Genomic DNA, 17,714 nt, shown 5'->3' with positions numbered 1-17,714 from the left:
AGCGGTGGCTTACACCATGGGGCTGGCCCAGAAACTATATTATATTCTTGGTTATCATAGGTAAGTGGTTCTCAGCAGGGTTCCTTGAGGGACAGCTCATGATGTCGGGAAGCATCTTGGCTGTCAGAACTGCAGCAGAGGTGCCCTGTCTCCAGAGGGTGGGACCCAGAGATGCTGTGCCAAACCCTACACGCAAGACAGCTCCCCTGTCCTGTCCACTGTAGGAGTTATCCAGCCCAGTGCTGCAATTGAGAATTGCATAGTTTGCTTATTTTCTTATCAAAGAATAGCTGTTTATTTTTAATACGAGTTACTCTCTGAGCCAACTTATCTACTGTAATAACACAAATGGCATTCAGTAGCATTAAAGTACTATAAATGAAGCTATTTATTCATAGATTTGAACATGGAAAATTTGTGAGAATTATTATTTTGAAATCCCCTTGTCTATATTTCTAGCCTCTTTAAAAAAAAAAAAAAAAAAAAAAAAAAGCTCTCATCTGCAGTCCCATTAGGCGTAAGTAGCACCTGATTATTCCTAACACTTCCCCTCTCGTGAACTCCTCGGGAGACAATGAAGGCATTTGTTTGGCAGAGAAGCTTCAAGGGGCGTTTTCCTCTCTTCACAGAAAAGATGGACGGCCTCACCAAGCAGCTCTTTGAAGATGTGCAGAAAGAAGAACGCCAGAGAGTGTACGAAACCTCCCCGGCCTTAAAGGCGCCGCCTCCTTCCCTCTGCTGGCTTAGGTCTTGCTTCTCAGCTTGCAGACAGCAGAGCGGGCTCCGAGTGTTTTTAGGAAGAGAGAGAGACTGGCGTGTCAGCTGAGTCCCCCAGTGCACGCTCTCAGACGACGCGAGGCTCTGGAGCTATCCGTCTGTCGCTGGCTGCATGGACGCGGTGGGCCCCCTGGAATTACAGGGTCGTTGGAACTGAGGAGGAGCCAGGACTTGACAGAACTTGCCAAAGTCCTTGCTGAGGGCAGTGGTCCATCCCTTCAGGGCACTGCAGGATCCCAGGGGCAGCTTCTAAAATCCGGTGCCCCCAGCGGGAGGGTGTCTAAGTTCAGCCGCCCCATCCCACACTCCCCGTGTGTGATCGTTGTGGAGCCACACTTCTCGGGTCAGAGGTGTAAGAAGTTGCCTTTTGCCTCAGGGGACTAGGGAATGGCTTGCTAAAAATGAGACCGGTGCCCCCCGGGACAGCCAGAGCAGCTCCTACTTCACCTGAGTCCGCCCTCCCCGGTCTCCTCTTTTCAGAATAATGTGTCCAGGCTGTAGAGATGATTCAACACTCTCCTCTCCTCTCTTGCTGCCTAGGCTTCTTGAAAAGAGTTTTGAGCTGAAAACACAAGGCTATGAGAAGCAGATCCAGTCTTTGAAAGAAGAAATTAAAGCGCTCAAGGACGAGAAAATGCAACTCCAGCAGCAGGTGGAGGAGGGGCGCATCACCAGCGATGGCTTGAAGGGAGAGGTGGCCCGGCTGAGCAAGCAGGCCAAGGTAGGGCTGCTCACCACTTTTTAAAATAAATTATTTACTTTTTTATTTATGTAAAAAGCAGAGTGACAGAGAGATCTCTGGTTTGCTCTCCAGATGGCCACAACAGCCAGATCTGGGCCACACCAAAGCCAGGAGTCTGGAACTCCATCCTGGTCTCCCACGTGGGTGGCAGGGGTCCAAGTACTTGGGCTATCACCTTCTGCCTTCCCAGGCACAGTAGCAGGAAGCTGGATCTGAAGCAGAACAGCTGGGACTTGAACTGGTACCCGTATGGGATGTGGGCATCCCAAGTGGTGGTTTACACCTGTCACTTTTAGGTTGAGTTGTTTGACCTTTGCCAGAGACAGTAGCTCCAGGTTCCCTTGGGGTCAGACAGTTAAAAGCATCTGTGTCAAGTCCAAAGGTGAAAGGAGCCTGGTTGCTCCAGTTCTCCCCAGGATTAACCCCCACACTGCCTCTGATTCAGCAATGATTGTATTTCATAATTTAAATTCCACTTCCTTTTTTTCTTTAAAAAATTAATTTATGTATTTGAAAGGCAGAGTTAGAGAGAGAGAGAGAGATTTTATCTGCTGCTTCACTCCCCAAATGGCTGCAGCAGCCAGAACTGGGCCAGGCCAAAGCCAGAAGCCAGGAGCCAGGATCTTCATCCGGGTCTCCCCATGGGTGCAGGGACCCAAGCACTTGGATCATCCTCTGTTGCTTTCCCAGATGCGATAGCAGGGAGCTGGATTGCAAGTGGAGCTTCTGGGACTTAAGCTGGTGCCCAAATAGGGTGCCGGTGCTACAGGTGGCCGCTTAACCCTATTTGCCACAGCGCCAGCCCCAAAAGCCAGCTCTCTAACTTTTTTGAAATTACATTTGTATCAAGTTATTTAAATATGTTGGCCTAGGGAATACTTCTAAATGAAATTAAGAACTGAGGTGAGCCTTTATTATGTAACCCATCATGTTATAAGTCTATAAATACCTATATTAGAATTAAATTACCGAATTGTCTGACTCTTCCACTAAACTGCTATCAGAAAATCCCCTGGGGGGCCGGCACCATGGTTCACTTGGTTAATCCTCCGCCTGCAGCGCCGGATTCTGTCCCGGTTGTTCCTCTTCCAGTCCAGCTCTCTGCTGTGGCCCAGCAAGGCAGTGGAGGATGGCCCAGGTGCTTGGGCTCCTGCACTCGCATGGGAGACCAGGAGGAAGTACCTGGCTCCTGACTTCAGATCGGCGCAGCATTGGCCATACCGGCCAACTGGGGGGTGAACCAACAGAAGGAAGACCTTTCTCTCTCTCTCTCTCTCCCTCTCACTCTCACACTGTCTAACTCTACCTGTAAAAAAAAATAAAAAAGAAAATCCCTTGGAACAATGACCTATTGGCATAGTATGGTGAATAAGAGTAGGTTGTGCATCTCAAAATCATCAAGAGTAAGTTTCATATGTTTTCACTGCAAAAATGATTTGAGGTGACAGATGTTAGCTTGATTTAATATCACACATTATATTCATAAATCATAAATCGCTTTGTGTACCATGGGTATATATAACTATAATCTGCCAATTTACAATAAAAATAAATTATTAAAAAGTTTAGGCAAAGTCACACAGAAGAATTTTTTAAATTGCTTAATCATACATAGAATACTAGTGGCTACTTGTATTTATCATAAAATACATATAAAAACTTCTGGGAAATCTAATCAGAAGCTTTTGACAAAAATTAAAATAAAAAAATGCAAGGATCCATGGTTGGATAATCAAGGCTTGGCTGAATTGTTTTTCCTGCCCAGAAACTTAAACCTGTGTGTCCCTATGTTCTTAAATAGAAAGCTTTTCACTGTAAAATTACAAAGCTTTTATGCTTCCATAGACTTTCTATCTGCTGTTTCACTCACCAGATGGCCACAATGGCCAGGACTAGGCCAGACTGAAGCTAGGAGCTTCTTCTAGGTCTTCCACCTTGGTGCAGGGGCCCAAGGACTTGGGCCATCTTCTACTGCTTTCCTGGGCCATAGCAGAGAGCTGGATCAGAAGTGGAGCCCCCAGGACTTGAGCCAGCACCCATATGGGATGCCGGCACTGAAGGCGGAAGCTTTATCCGCTATGCCACAGTGCTGGCTCCAGGTCACAGCATTTTGAGCGGTTAGAGATGCTCCAGGGGCCAGTGTGTGGCCTACTGGTTAAGTCGCCATTAGAACACCCCCGTCCCACTTTGGAGTCCCTGGGTTCAATTCATGGCTCTGGTTCCTGACTTCAGCTTCCCGCCGATGCAGAGTCTGAGAGACAGTGGTGATGGCTCAAGGAATTGGGTACCTACCACCCACTTGAGAGACAAAGGTTGAGTTTGCAGCGCCTGGTCTTGGCCCTTTGGTCACTGAGGGCATTTGAGGAATGAGACAGCAGGTGGGAGCTCTGCCTGCCTCCCTGCCTGCCTGTCTGTCTGTCTGACTAATCTATCTCTGTCTTCTGTTTCTCTGCCTGTCAAAAAAATTTCAAAGACATGTTTCAGGGCCAAGCTGTATGGGCAGTGATGGTCTAGTCTAGTGAGATTGTTCATGAAGAACGGCAGTGCGGACGCCTTGCATTGACATACGTCCTGTGACAGCCCTTCCTTGGTAAGCATAATCACTGTTTGTTTTCCTCCTGGTTCTGCCGCTGGTGTGATTCAGACAATCTCTGAGTTCGAAAAGGAGATAGAACTGCTTCAGAGCCAGAAGATAGACGTGGAAAAACACGTGCAGTCACAGAAACGGGAAATGCGAGGTAACAAGTGCGGGTCCCTCGGTTCATGAGGTGCAGACTGCGTCATGTGAGTCCCTTGATTCCTGTGTGCCCCGCTGGATGTGCCGCCCGGTTAGCCGCCCAGCTGGATATGCGGTAGATTTGGTTAGTGGGTGGGTGGGATAGCTGGTTAGTTAGATAGCGGAAGCTTGGTTGGTTGGTTGGTTGGTTGGTTAACTGGTTAATGATTTCCCTGGAGACTGTGTGTGGCCCTAGCGAGGCAGCGAAAGGAGAAAACCACACGCAAATGTGGTTTCTTTCTTTTCTTCCAGAAAAGATGTCAGACATCACCAGACAACTTCTTGAAAGCTACGATATTGAAGACGTGAGAAGCAGGTGAGCACTTTTGCATTGGCAGACATTTAAGAACACAGAGACCACGAGAGGCCTGATGGATTTCCTCTCATTGCTTTGCAGGCTCTCCGTGGAAGACTTGGAGCATTTGAACGAGGATGGAGAACTTTGGTTTGCTTACGAAGGCCTAAAGAAAGCAACACGGTTAGAAAGAAGCCTCTGGCCAGCGCCGCGGCTCAATAGGCTAATCCCAGTCGGGGCGCCGGATTCTGTCCCAGTTGCTCCTCTTCCAGGCCAGCTCTCTGCTGTGGCCAGGGAGTGCAGTGGAGGATGGCCCAGGTGCTTGGGCCCTGCACCCCAATGGAGACCAGGAAAAGCACCTGGCTCCTGGCTTCGGATCAACGTGATGCGCCGGCTGTGGCGGCCATTGGAGGGTGAACCAACGGCAAAGGAAGACCTTTCTCTCTGTCTCTCTCTCTCACTGTCCACTCTGCCTGTCAAAAAAAAAAAAAGAAGCCTCGACTCTCTCTTGGATTTTTCAGAGATAAGTAGATGATTGGAAAGTCAAAAAAGTTAATCTTAGAGATCTGACACAAAAAGCAAACTCAGTAGGATTATCTAATAAACATTGGAAACACTTCTCTGAGAATTAAGTAATGCATTTCATGATGAAGAGTGATCTCTTTATGGGATAAAACCATAGTAAAACCCTAGCCTGCATGGTGAAAACTGATTGTACCATCTAAGTCGGCCAGCATTACTGTGGATATATGAATATGTTTACATTTATACTTAAGGAGCCTGTTGCATTTATTTAAAGTAATATACTTTTTACATCAGTTTTAGACTCAAGGCTGTATTGGTGGAAAATACAGAAAATTCTAAGCCCATCACCCCTACCTTCCACCCCCATACACAGTTGCCCCCCATCGAGGCCCCCCAACAAAGTGGCAAGACTTATAATATGTGAACCTGCACTGAATCATCACCATTACCCAGAGCCCGTGAGCTCCATTCATGTTGTACATTCTGTGGGTTTTGACAAATGTATGATGACATGGATCCACAGTTGTAGTATCAGAGAGAACATTATTCTTCAAAACCCTTAGAGAAGAAAAGTGCAATTTCAACACTTTTTAAAGCAAATGGCAAAGAGATTTTATTTTAGAAGTTAATGAAATGGCCTTTTTCACTCTCTTGACCAGTGTTCTGGAGAGCCACTTCCAGTCCCAGAAAGATTGCTATGAAAAGGAGATAGAAGCTTTGAACTTCAAAGTGGTGCATCTAAGTCAAGAAATCAACCACCTGCAGAAATTATTTAGAGAAGAGAATGACATCAACGAAAGCATCCGTCATGAAGTGACCAGGCTGACGTCAGAAAACATGGTATGGCCTCAGCCATGGGTCCCAGGCATGGCTATTATGCCGGAGACATTATTCAACAGTGGAGGAAAATTCAGTTTCTTGGCAGTCAAACAATGGAGGGAAGTTATTTTTTCCAGGAGTGAAATAACTGGCTTAGAAGATAAAGCTATCAAATGCCCTGGGCTGGAGAGCACCTTGATGTGAGGGTGTGTTGGCTTACTCCAGGATGGTGGGTCCAAGTTCTTGGTCGAGCAGGGGGCAGGGCAAGGAGAAAGAATGTTTATCAATCTATATATTTAAATCTAGCCCTACCCCACTGAGATATGGGCAAAAAGCTAAGGCAAAGTGGAGCTCTCCAGAGGGCAGCTTGTTCAGAATGTCAGTCCTATGCATGCGCTAGATGGCACCTGTTCCCAGAATTTCCTCCTCCATGATGCCCCTTCCTTCCTGCTCATCCTTTTTTTCTGACTCATGCCTGCTGGCATAGAGAAGCGCTAAAGGAACTTCCACTCTCTGTCTTCACCCTGCCTCACGGTGGCCATTGCTCCCCGGGAGCCAGTCCGACTTCTCCCAGGTCACCTGCCTGTACTTCCTCCACCCCCATCCCACTGACTCAGCAATCGTCCCCCTCTGCCAGACGCCTGCCACCAGCACAGTCCACCTGCACAAGCCGAGCACCTGCACCTCGCTCAGTGTCTCCGCAGCCTCCTGTGACAGGAACCGCTCCCACCCCTTCCTTGTTGGGTTCTTGGCTTCCATGATGTAACGCTCCTCTCTCTCTCTCAGCTCACCTCACTGGCTGATCCTTCTTGGCTTCTCCTCTGTCTCCTCCTCTGCCCAACCTGAGCAATCTCGGGGCTGTGTCACCAGGTGAGGAGTCAGGAGGTGGACGTGTAGAACAGTTGTCAAGGACTTTCATAACTGGTTCTGTTCCTTGGGTGAAACTAATGAGGGATTTGCAGAGACATACGATTGCGCCATCAGACCAGTGTTGTTCTTGGGGACTTCTGAGGCATGGGTGCACTTACCAGCTTGGCCAGTGGAAAAAGTGTTTCACCTCACTGGGAGTGGAAGGGATGGACATTCAAAGAAATATGCAGGTCGTGCAAACAGCTGCTTACTAGTTAAGATGCTGGTTAAGGTGCCAGTTAAGATGCTCACATCCCAAGTTGGATTGCCTGGATTTTAAGCCTGGATCCAGCTCCAAATTCCAGCTTTCTGCTAATGCGAAGCCTGGGAACCCTAGTGATGCCTCAATTCCTGCTACCCACGTGGGAGATGTGAATTGAGTTCCTGGCTCCTGGCATTATCGCAGCCCAGTCCTGGCCATTGCACGCATTAGGGAGTGAATCAGGAGATGGGTGCTCTCTCCCTCTGTTATCTGCATCTCTCTGTTTCTCTGTCTCTCAAATTAAAAAAAAATAATACAGATAGACAAACATATAGGATTGCAGAACATACAAAACATATTAAAATACTTTTCGTAACACCTGGCAAATAAATGTTATAAAAAAAACCTATGCATGTTTTTTAAAAATGTCTTTGCATCAAAATAAACTTTTAATTCCATTTGCCCATGCACTGTTTGAAATAACTTTATACTGGGTGATTCTAGACCTCTAATCACAGAGCAGGGCGTGGCTTGGAGTTCAGAAGTCCCTTTGAGGTGGCCTCTTCTTTCCCAGAGGTGGAGGCCACATCTCTGAGCTGGACCCACAGAGGTCACCCACGTCTCTTCACACAGCCCCGCCCTCAGCCCAGCACAGGGTTCCGTTCCCACGGTGTGCATCCTTCTACCCGAGTTGTAGCCGGGAGAGAACCAGTCCCTCTGATTCCTTGATTCTGGAGTTGAAAACCAGAGTGGCGGTCCAGCCCTGCACCTTGGGTCCTGTTACTCAGCCTGTTCCACAGGCTAGACCCATCACTTGTGTCTGAGACTGTAAAGTTGATGGTAGAGTACTTTATATTCTAATATTTATCATTCTTCTCTAAAGATGATCCCAGACTTTAAACAGCAAATTTCAGAACTGGAGAAACAGAAGCAAGATCTTGAAATCCGCCTGAGTGAGCAAACTGAGAAAATGAAAGGTAAGTGAAACTCTCCCGCGCTGGTTTTTAGGAAGAGTTCCCTGCATCCAGGAAGTGACGTAGAAAAGTCATTGCAGTCAGGGATTTTCAACTCTGACTGTCCCCAGAGGCAGACAGGTCACCTAAATGTGAGAGGTGGGCTGGGTGCAGGCTCTAAAAAGGGCCATGAGTCATTTCAAGGGGGCAGCTGCCTCCAAGAGCCATTGAGTGCTGCCAACTCGGAATGCAGGCACTAGTGTTGCTGGATTTTCCTATTTTTAAAGAAAATCCAGGAGCCCATATTTTCATGTGAAAAATAATACTTTTAGAACAACAGTCTACTCGGGTGGACACTTGGCTCAGTGGCTAAGACACCACTTGGGGTGCCGGCATCCCATGTTGTAGTGCCTAAGTTAGGGTACTGGCTCCAATTCCAGTTCCAGCTCCCTGCAAGTGTGCACCCTGGGAGACAGCAGGGCATGGTTCAAGTACTTGGCTTCCTGCCACCCACATGGGAAACGCAGATTGAGTTCTGGGCTCCTGGCTTTTGCCAAGCCGTAGCTGTCTTAGAAATCTGGGACGTGAGCCAGCACATGGAAAATCTCTATTTATCTGTCTTTTATTTTTTTCTTTCCTTAATAAGTACATTTTAATAATATTCTAACTTGCCGGCGCCGTGGCTCACTAGGTGAATCCTCCGCCTGCAGCACCGGTACTCCGGGTTCTAGTCCCGGTCGGGGTGCCGGATTCTGTCCCAGTTGCTCCTCTTCCAGTCCAGCTCTCTGCTGTAGCCCAGGAAGGCAGTGGAGATGGCCCAAGTGCTTGGGCCCTGCACCTGCATGGGAGACCAGGAGGAAGCACCTGGCTCCTGGCTTCGGATCGGCGCAGTGCCAGCCGTAGCGGCCACTTGGGGGGTGAACCAATGGAAGGAAGACCTTTCTCTCTGTCTCTCTCTGACTGTCTAACTGCCTGTCAAAAAAAATAATAATATTCTAACTTTAAAAAATTAATGAATTAAATAGAACCAGGTATAAGAAATTTTTAAACAGTGTTCAGACCAAACAAAACCTAACCTCAGATGTAATATAGTGTACAGAACCTTTGATTACTGAAAATAACCCCAAACCCAAACCAGGATGCAGTGATGGGGCCCCTGCAGTACTGACAATTACTCTTGCCATAGGAAAACTGGAAGAGCTGTCCAATCAGTTAAATCGCAATCGAGAAGAGGAAGGGGCACAAAGAAAGTAAGTGTTACTGGGTTTGTACATCAAGTTCATGCTCACATAATGCTTTTGTTGAGATTGTACAATATACCAAAATGTGTTATTAAGCTAAAAAAGCCAGATGTTAATTCATGTGAGTGAGTTATTTATTTATTACTGTGCAATTGGGAAGAAAAGAGGCACAGTGGGTCCCCACTTATCTGTGGTTTTGCTTTCTGCAGTTTCAATTATTTGTGGTCTAACACAGCCTGAAACTATTAAATGGAAAATTCAGGAATTAACAGCTCATACATCTTCAACAGCTTTCATAACTATTTTATGATACATTGTTGTGATTGTTCTTTGTTTTTTGTTTTTTGTTTTTTTTGACAGGCAGAGTGGACAGTGAGAGAGAGAGACAGAGAGAAAGGTCTTCCTTTGCCGTTGGTTCACCCTCCAATGGCCGCCGCAGCCGGCGCGCTGCAGCCGGCGCACTGCGCTGATCCGATGGCAGGAGCCAGGAGCCAGGTGCTTTTCCTGGTCTCCCATGGGGTGCAGGGCCCAAGCACCTGGGCCATCCTCCACTGCACTCCCTGGCCACAGCAGAGAGCTGTCCTGGAAGAGGGGCAACCGGGACAGGATCCGGCGCCCCAACCGGGACTAGAACCCGGTGTGCCGGCGCCGCTAGGCGGAGGATTAGCCTAGTGAGCCGCGGCGCCTGCCATTTTGTTATGCTTTATTAATCTCTCACTGTGCCTAGTTTTTTTTTTTAATTTTTTTATTTTTTTTGACAGAGCGGACAGTGAGAGACAGAGAGAAAGGTCTTCCTTTTGCCGTTGGTTCACCCTCCAATGGCCGCCGCAGCCGGCGCGCTGCGGCCGGGGCACCGCTCTGATCCGATGGCAGGAGCCAGGTACTTATCCTGGTCTCCCATGGGGTGCAGGGCCCAAGTACTCGGGCCATTCTCCACTGCACTCCCTGGCCACAGCAGAGAGCTGGCCTGGAAGAGGGGCAACCGGGAAAGAATCTGGCGCCCCGACTGGGACTAGAACCCGGTGTGCCAGCGCCGCAAGGCGGAGGATTAGCCTAGTGAGCCGCGGCACCGGCTCACTGTGCCTAGTTTTAAAATTAAGCTTTATCATAGGTTTGTATGTATAGGAAAAAGCATAGTATAAATAGGATTCGGCACTATCTGCAGGATCAGGTGTGCACTGGGGACCTACGAGCATAATCTTTGGAGATCAAGGGGACCACTGTACCTGTGTACACACATGCGTGTTGGGAGGAGACTGAGAGGAATGAAACATTGGTCTCTTCCAGGGAGGGTAGACACGCAAAGGAGAGAAAGAGACTTATTCCCGTGGTATGAGGGGGCTTCAGAAAGTCCGTGGGAAAGGTGTATTATGAAAAAACTGTGTGGACGGCGAAAATGTCTGCACTGAAACAAACACATCCTTGAATTCCACTTCTCTGTGAACTTGAAGTCCCCTTGTGCTTGTTTTTGTACTCATGGAATGTTATACCCCATGCATGAATCATCTGTCCAAAAAGGGGTCAAAAGTAGATTGTGTGGGAGAGAACGGAGCTTTGGTTAGCAGACTACTTAGGGTAAGAGTTGAAGCTCACGTTGACAGAAGATCTTCATTGCTGAGCCCCTCAAGGCCCTAGTGCCCTGGTGGAGCCCTGTGGGGAAAATGCTCGGCTTTCCTGGCAACCTGTTGAGCCGCTGGGTTTTCCAGAAGCATGAACGGACACTATGCATTCCTACAAGCACTCATGTGACTGTCAGTAGGATCTGGACCAAATGAGGACCCAGGGTAGCGGAATAGGGGGGAGGGGAGCGGCATTCTGGAGCTCTCTGGAGATGCACCCTCTTTTCCTCTTCCCCATCCCTGAGCATCCGGGCCCCAGGCTGCTTACACAGGAGGTGGTGGCTGGGCTGTGGGTCACAGGGTGTGAGTTTCTGTGGGTGCCCCAGGGGGCTGCAGTCGCTTATCCATCATGGTGGCTGGAGCAGGCCGTGGCATTTTTATATCCTCAGCTGTCCTGGTCTCTCTTCAGCCCCCATCAAGGACTCTCTATTTGGGTACTACCTGCTTTATGCAGAACTTGACCAAGGTATTTTCCCAACTTGGAAATATCGGTCCTTCTCCACGGTGGTCATGCTGATGCTGAAAGTCCCTCCATGCCTCTCTCAGGGCCGTAGAAGCCCCAGGTGAAATGCACACCAGAGAGAAAGAGAAGCTGCTGGGTAGCATCCAAGAAACTCAGGCGGCTGGGGAGCCCTTGAAGGAAGGGCTTGAAGATGAAAGCGAAGCTGCCCGTAAGAGCCAGCAGGAAGCAGCTCGTCTCACTTTGGAAAACAGGGTGCGTTTTCTTTCCTTTTCTTTTTTTTAAAGATATATTTATTTATTTGAAAGGCAGGGTTACAGAGAAGCAGAGACTTACAGAGAAGCAGAGGCAGAGAGAGGAAGAAAGAGACTTTCTATCTGCTGTTTCACTCACCAGATGGCCACAATGGCCAGGACTAGGCCAGACTGAAGCTAGGAGCTTCTTCTAGGTCTCCCACACAGGTGCAGGGGCCCAAGGACTTGGGCCATCTTCCACTGCTTTCCCAGGCCACAGCAGAGAGATGGATCAGAAGTGGAGCAGCCGGGACTTGAACCGGCACTCATATGGGATGTTGGCACTGCAGGCAGTGGCTTTACCCCCTACACCACAGCACCGGCCCTACAGGGTGCATTTCTAACTTGTGGGTGGATGGCTATCTGGGCACAGGTGCTGCTCAAGGCAGGGCTGAGTAGCCCATAGCATATGATTGACAATTGTCAATGCAAACTTGTTCCATCAGTCAGATTGACATCAGACAATCTCAAAAGACAGGAGGTCTCTGAGGGGGCTTCTGCAGGGGGCCTCGGGACTTACCAGCCACCCAGGGAGAGTCAAAGGACAGGTGGCACAGTACAGAGCCCTTGGGTCTGAAATGAAGATGCCCAGCTTAGGGCGCATGGAGGCTAAGAAGGCTGCTGGGTGAGTGGACGAGTGCTGTGCTGAGCAAACTTACCCCCTGTAGAGCCCCAAGCTTTGTCTAGGGTACGGCTTTCCTGCAGTTTTCAGTCAAAGTACTCTTCTAGGACATGATCTTGATAGTAGGTGGACGATTTTTAAAACTTTTTAAAGTCTTCTCCAAACTTCTAATGGCCTTACCAAAACAAAATGTGGTGACCCTCTGTCAATTCCCAGCAATTATTTTGGAATTGCATTGGCGTGTGCAACCCACAAGACTGAGAACCCTGAAATAACGGGGAGGGGGCAGGCAGGGTCCAAGGCCATGGTCAGCCAGGACATGCTCCCAGGCTCTTCGGGGTCATCTCACAGGCAGTCCAGGGGAGGGTGACATCAGAGTCAGCAGTGTGAGGATTTAACCCTGAAGAGTAGATGAAGTTACTTTCATCTCACAAGGAATCCGGGAGTTTAACATTCACTAGGAGGCGACACATTCCCATCAGTGATAACACCTTTTTGAGACAGGTGCAACTCTCTCAAAAGCTAGAGTCCTCAGATCATGCCAAATAAGCACTGCTTGCCTTCTGCACCTGCACGCAGCCTGGCCACTGGGTAGAGCCAGCAGTGAGGGAGAGGCTGTTCTGTGGGTGGGGAGTGCGAGGGTACTTCAAAAAGTTCATGAACAGAGCCGGCGCCGTGGCTCAATAGGCTAATCCTCCACCTTGCGGCGCCGGCACACCGGGTTCGAGTCCCGGTTGGGGCGCCGGATTCTGTCCCGGTTGCCCCTCTTCCAGGCCAGCTCTCTGCTATGGCCAGGGAGTGCAGTGGAGGATGGCCCAGGTGCTTGGGCCCTGCACCCCATGGGAGACCAGGAAAAAGCACCTGGCTCCTGGCTCCTGCCAGGATCAGCGCGGTGCGCCGGCTGCAGCGGCGGCCATTGGAGGGTGAACCAACGGCAAAAAGGAAGACCTTTCTCTCTCTGTCTCTCTCACTGTCCACTCTGCCTGTCAAAAAAAAAAAAAAAAAAGTTCATGAACAATGGAGTTAAAAGAGAAGTTTGTTATGGTCTAAAATTTTTTGAAATCCATACACCAAAGGGGGTTCCAGAAAGATCATAGAAGATGCATATTATGAAAAAATTCATGTTTCAAGTTATTTTACACCAAAAGAAACTTCTCTTTTAACTGTTTTCCTGGGAACTCTATGTTGCATGGGTTTTCCTTCCGTCTCCAGCTGTGAGCTGGGCCAGTCCTTATGAGCTGTGTGGGAATGGGTGAGTGCTGCTGACGCCCTGGAGCATAGTGGGGTCCTGCGCACAGCCCTCCCTGGAGTTCCTCTGTGCCTCTGGCTCAGCTCCCAGGCAGGAACAAGGAAGCCATCTGTCCCACAGTGCACAGGGGAGGCAGCATACCTGCGTGTTCATTTCAACAAACTCTCCCTGCACCAGTGAAAAGCCTCAGTGTTCCAGCTGAACACATGAATACAATTTTTGTAAATCAGGGAGTGGATTTTTTCTACACGTGAGACTTGATCGGCATTAGTGTACCCAGGACTGCCCTGACCGGGTGCCCTGGCCAGGTGCCTTAGAACACCAGCCACTTGCTTCCTCACAGTTGTCTGAAATGCAGGTGTCAGCAGGGCCACACTCCCTGCAAGGTGACCAGTCCTGTTTGCCTCTTGCAGCATCCAGAGTGTCTCCCGGCATCCTTTGGTTTGTGGCAGCTCTACTCCAATTTCTGCCTCTCTACATATGGCCTTCTCTATGTATACTCTTTTAGCTTATTTATTTCTCATTTTATGTGAAAGGCAGACAGAGACAGGGACAGAGACACAGAGAGATCTGCTGGTTCACTGCCTGCAATGACCAGGGCTGGGCTAGGCCACCACGGGATCCAGGCAACTCAATGCAGGTCTCCCACGTGGATGTCAGGGACCCAAGTACTTGAGCCATCATCTTCTGCCTCCCAGGGTGCTCATTTTTGGGAAACTTGACCTGAAATAGAAGAGCCAGGACTTAAACCAGGCACTGTAGTGTGGGAGGTGTGCGCCCCAAGCAGTGTCATAACCACTGTACAAATGCCCACCCTGCTGTGTGCTCTTAAGGATGGTCTCGTGGGACTTGGGATCCACCCTAATCCACTGTGACCTCATAGCAGTTCTTAGTTACACTTGCAAAGACCTATTTCCAAATAAGCCATGTCCTAGGGTTCCATGTGGATGTGAATTTTCAGGGCACACTGTTTAAGCCCCTCTGTGGTCCTTTGAGTCACAGAAAATCCTTATTTAAAAAAGAAATGGAGAGGCCGGCGTCGCGGCTCACTAGGCTAATCCTCTGCCTAGCGGCGCCGGCACACCGGGTTCTAGTCCCGGTCGGGGCGCCGGATTCTGTCCCAGTTGCCCCTCTTCCAGGCCAGCCCTCTGCTGTGGCCAGGGAGTGCAGTGGAGGATGGCCCAGGTGCTTGGGCCCTGCATCCCATGGGAGACCAGGAAAAGCACCTGGCTCCTGGCTCCTGCCATCGGATCAGCGCGGTGCGCTGGCCGCAGCGCGCCGGCCGCGGCGGCCATTGGAGGGTGAACCAACGGCAAAGGAAGACCTTTCTCTCTGTCTCTCTCTCTCTCACTGTCCACTCTGCCTGTCAAAAAAAAAAAAAAAATGGAGAAAAAAAAAGCTTAGTTATCTTATCATTTGTCAAATAAGTTCAAAACTAAAACTAGTTATTATTTTATCTGTCCAGTCCATAAAGATCTTTTTTTAAAGATTTATTTATTTATTTGAAAGAGTTACACAGATAGAGAAGGAGAGGCAAAGAGAGGTCTTCCATCCACTGGTTCACTCCCCAGATGACTGCAACAGCCAGAGCTGTGCTGATCCGAAGCCAGGAGCCAGCAGTTTCTTCTGGGTCTCCCACATGGGTGCAGGGGCCCAAGGACTTGGGCCATCTTCCACAGCTTTCCCAGGCCATTGCAGAGAGCTGGATCGGAAGTGGAACAACCAGGACTCAAACCAGCACCCACATAGGATGCCGGCACTGCAGGCAGCAGCTTTACCCACTACACCACAGCGTTGGCCCCCATATAGATCTTATGATGCTGGTGAGGACTTCTCAAAATTGGCACCATCCTATGCAGTTATTGGGGTTATTAATTGGCATACACTGTTTGAGGGGTGACTTAAAGTCAGGTGTCATGAACTTCTGGAAAGTATACTTCCTTTGATTCCGTCATGCAACTTGTAAGATTCTATCCTAAGCCGATTCTTGTTCAGACTACTCATGCTCTGATTGCTCATGATGCCAAAAGAGCAGAACAAGTGGATGTCTCGCTGTAGGATGTAGGTTAAATTCTTGTTTAATATATGACTTAGCTGTTAAAGTGATGGTCTGGATGAATCATCAATGGCACTGGTGTGGGTGTTGCAGCATGGTGAGTTAAGCCACTGCTCGGGATGCCTACATCCCATGTCAAGAGTGCCTAAGAATGAGTCCTGCCCCTGCTTCCAATTCAGCTTCCTACTAAGGCACCTGGGAGGCAGCGGATGATGATCCAAGTACATGAATCTCTGCCAGCCTCATGAGAGACCTGGATGCAGTTCCTGGCTTTGGCTTTGCTCAACTCCAACTGTTGCGGGCATTTGGGAATTGAACCAGCAGATGGAAGATCTCTCTGTATGTCTGTTGGTCAGTCTGTCTTTGTCCCCCTCTGTCATTTTACCTTTCAAATAAATTAATTAAACTTTAAAAAATACTATAGGAAAATTCTGCAAAATAATTAGGGGGAAATACGTGATTTAAAACACTGACTGTAGTACCAGTTTTTTAGAATATACATGTGCAATTAGGAAAAAAGGCAGGAATGAAATCAGAAGGTAAACAGTGGTTTCTCCCAGGGTATGGACTGATGGGTGATTTTTTAATTATGGGTATTATGACATGGGCTCACTGGAGGGAAGAAGCTGGCCCCACGACTCCACTCGTAAGGCCCATCGAATCCCTAGGCAGGGACACAGGATAGCAGCGGGGAGAGGCGGCCATGCAGTAGGGTCAGCAGTGTCCTCTCCACTCTGGGGGTCCCCAAGGGCAGCCAGTGGTGAGTGCCTGCTGAGTCCTGCCAGATGGGAGAATCAAACCTTCAAGATACAGGGAGAGGCAGATAGTCTGTGTCCTATACAGGGCGCATTTCTAGGTATTCAGAACGCTACAGGTTCTTGAGCCAAATCCGGCGTGGGCAAGGCATCCTCCTTATCAGGAAGAAAAGGCAAAACCAGGGCCCAGAAACCTGAATAATTTCTCTGGCTCCAGCTTCAGACATCCAGGGAGTCCACCTGCCCAGACTGATATTTTTGAGTTCTTTATAGTAAGGGAGAACTAGATCAAGAGAAATGCAGCCGTCCACACACTAGGATATTATTCTGCCCTAAAAAGGTAAGAAAAACTGATACACAGTATGGCATGGAAAAACCTTGAATACTTTATGCTACATGAAAAGAGCTGGACGCAAAAGACCATGTATTTGTAGGAAGTGTCCATAATAGGCAACTCTGTCGATACAGAAAGAGGATTCGTGCTCGCCAGGAGCTGGCCAGGAACAGGGGGACCAGAGAGTGACAGATAGATTCCAGTTTTCTTCTTGGGTTAACGGAGTTGTTCTGGGGTTAGACCAGCATGATGGCAGCACAATTCTGATGACACTAAAAACCACTGAGTTGTACACTTTAATCAGGTGCATTGCGTGGTATGTGAATGACTCAATAAAGCTGTTATAAAAAATAGATTGAAATGCTTCTAAGCTAATGCCCTTGTTCTGATTTCTGTAGGATCTGGAAGAAGAGTTATACATGAAAGACAGAGTGATTAAAAAGCTACAAGATCAGATCAAGACTCTCACCAAGACCATGGAAAAAGGTAGGAAGAACAGTCCTCACCTTCTTACTTTCAGCCTCCAGCCAAGGTCAGCGTGTGCTGCTGTGTTTGTTTCCGATCTGGGCCAAAGAGCATGGACCCCCAAAGGAATGATTCCCAGCTGTCAGGGCCGGGATCTGGTGACGAGCAGATGGGAAGATCCTCCGAGGCAGGAGGACAGCTCACCACCCCTCAAATCACAACAGATAAGCTCAGGTCACTGCAGGGGACATCCTGTAGCAAGTACTTCTGACTTCTTCCTCTCTCAGCTACTCCTTTTAAGAAAATGAAACCATGGAGTTTCAAAATTCACTGCTTTTAAATTTGCCTTCTCTCCTTGTCACATACATGGAATCCATAAGGACCCCAATAAGAAACAGAGAACTAAGAAGCCAGACACCCTGAACATGGCTGAACAGGACAGTTCAGATGTCCTGAGAAAATGCCCTCAGCCTTTTTCCTCTGTCTTAAAAAAAAAAGATTTATCTAGCTGTCTGTCTGTCTGTCTATCCATTCATCCATCCATCCATTCATCCATCCATCCATCCATCCATCCTCTATCTGAAAGGCAGAGTGACAGAGAGTAAGAGATTGGTCTCCTATC

At 48.6% G+C, this 17,714-nt stretch overlaps 1 protein-coding gene across 2 annotated transcripts in view; it reads left to right on the top strand.

Annotated features, from left to right (window-relative positions):
- The window catches only part of MYO5C (myosin VC), a 96,685-nt gene that overhangs the window by 62,289 nt on the left and 16,682 nt on the right, over positions 1-17,714 (top strand). For both annotated transcript variants that reach the window (XM_008268992.5, XM_089309467.1), the window contains 10 exons: positions 630-693; positions 1,318-1,498; positions 4,164-4,257; positions 4,548-4,611; positions 4,693-4,773; positions 5,775-5,955; positions 7,929-8,022; positions 9,185-9,248; positions 11,405-11,573; positions 17,026-17,113. In XM_008268992.5, coding sequence (XP_008267214.4) covers positions 630-693; positions 1,318-1,498; positions 4,164-4,257; positions 4,548-4,611; positions 4,693-4,773; positions 5,775-5,955; positions 7,929-8,022; positions 9,185-9,248; positions 11,405-11,573; positions 17,026-17,113 — 1,080 coding nt within the window. The remainder of the gene's footprint in view (positions 1-629; positions 694-1,317; positions 1,499-4,163; positions 4,258-4,547; positions 4,612-4,692; positions 4,774-5,774; positions 5,956-7,928; positions 8,023-9,184; positions 9,249-11,404; positions 11,574-17,025; positions 17,114-17,714) is intronic.

This window comes from Oryctolagus cuniculus, chromosome 12 (genome assembly GCF_051225735.1).
Source record: "Oryctolagus cuniculus isolate XC-2025 breed Fujian yellow rabbit chromosome 12, ASM5122573v1, whole genome shotgun sequence".
NCBI classification, from domain to species: domain Eukaryota; kingdom Metazoa; phylum Chordata; class Mammalia; order Lagomorpha; family Leporidae; genus Oryctolagus; species Oryctolagus cuniculus.
The sequence above is the reverse complement of the archived record's forward strand: the minus strand, read 5'-3'. Positions and strand labels throughout refer to the sequence as shown.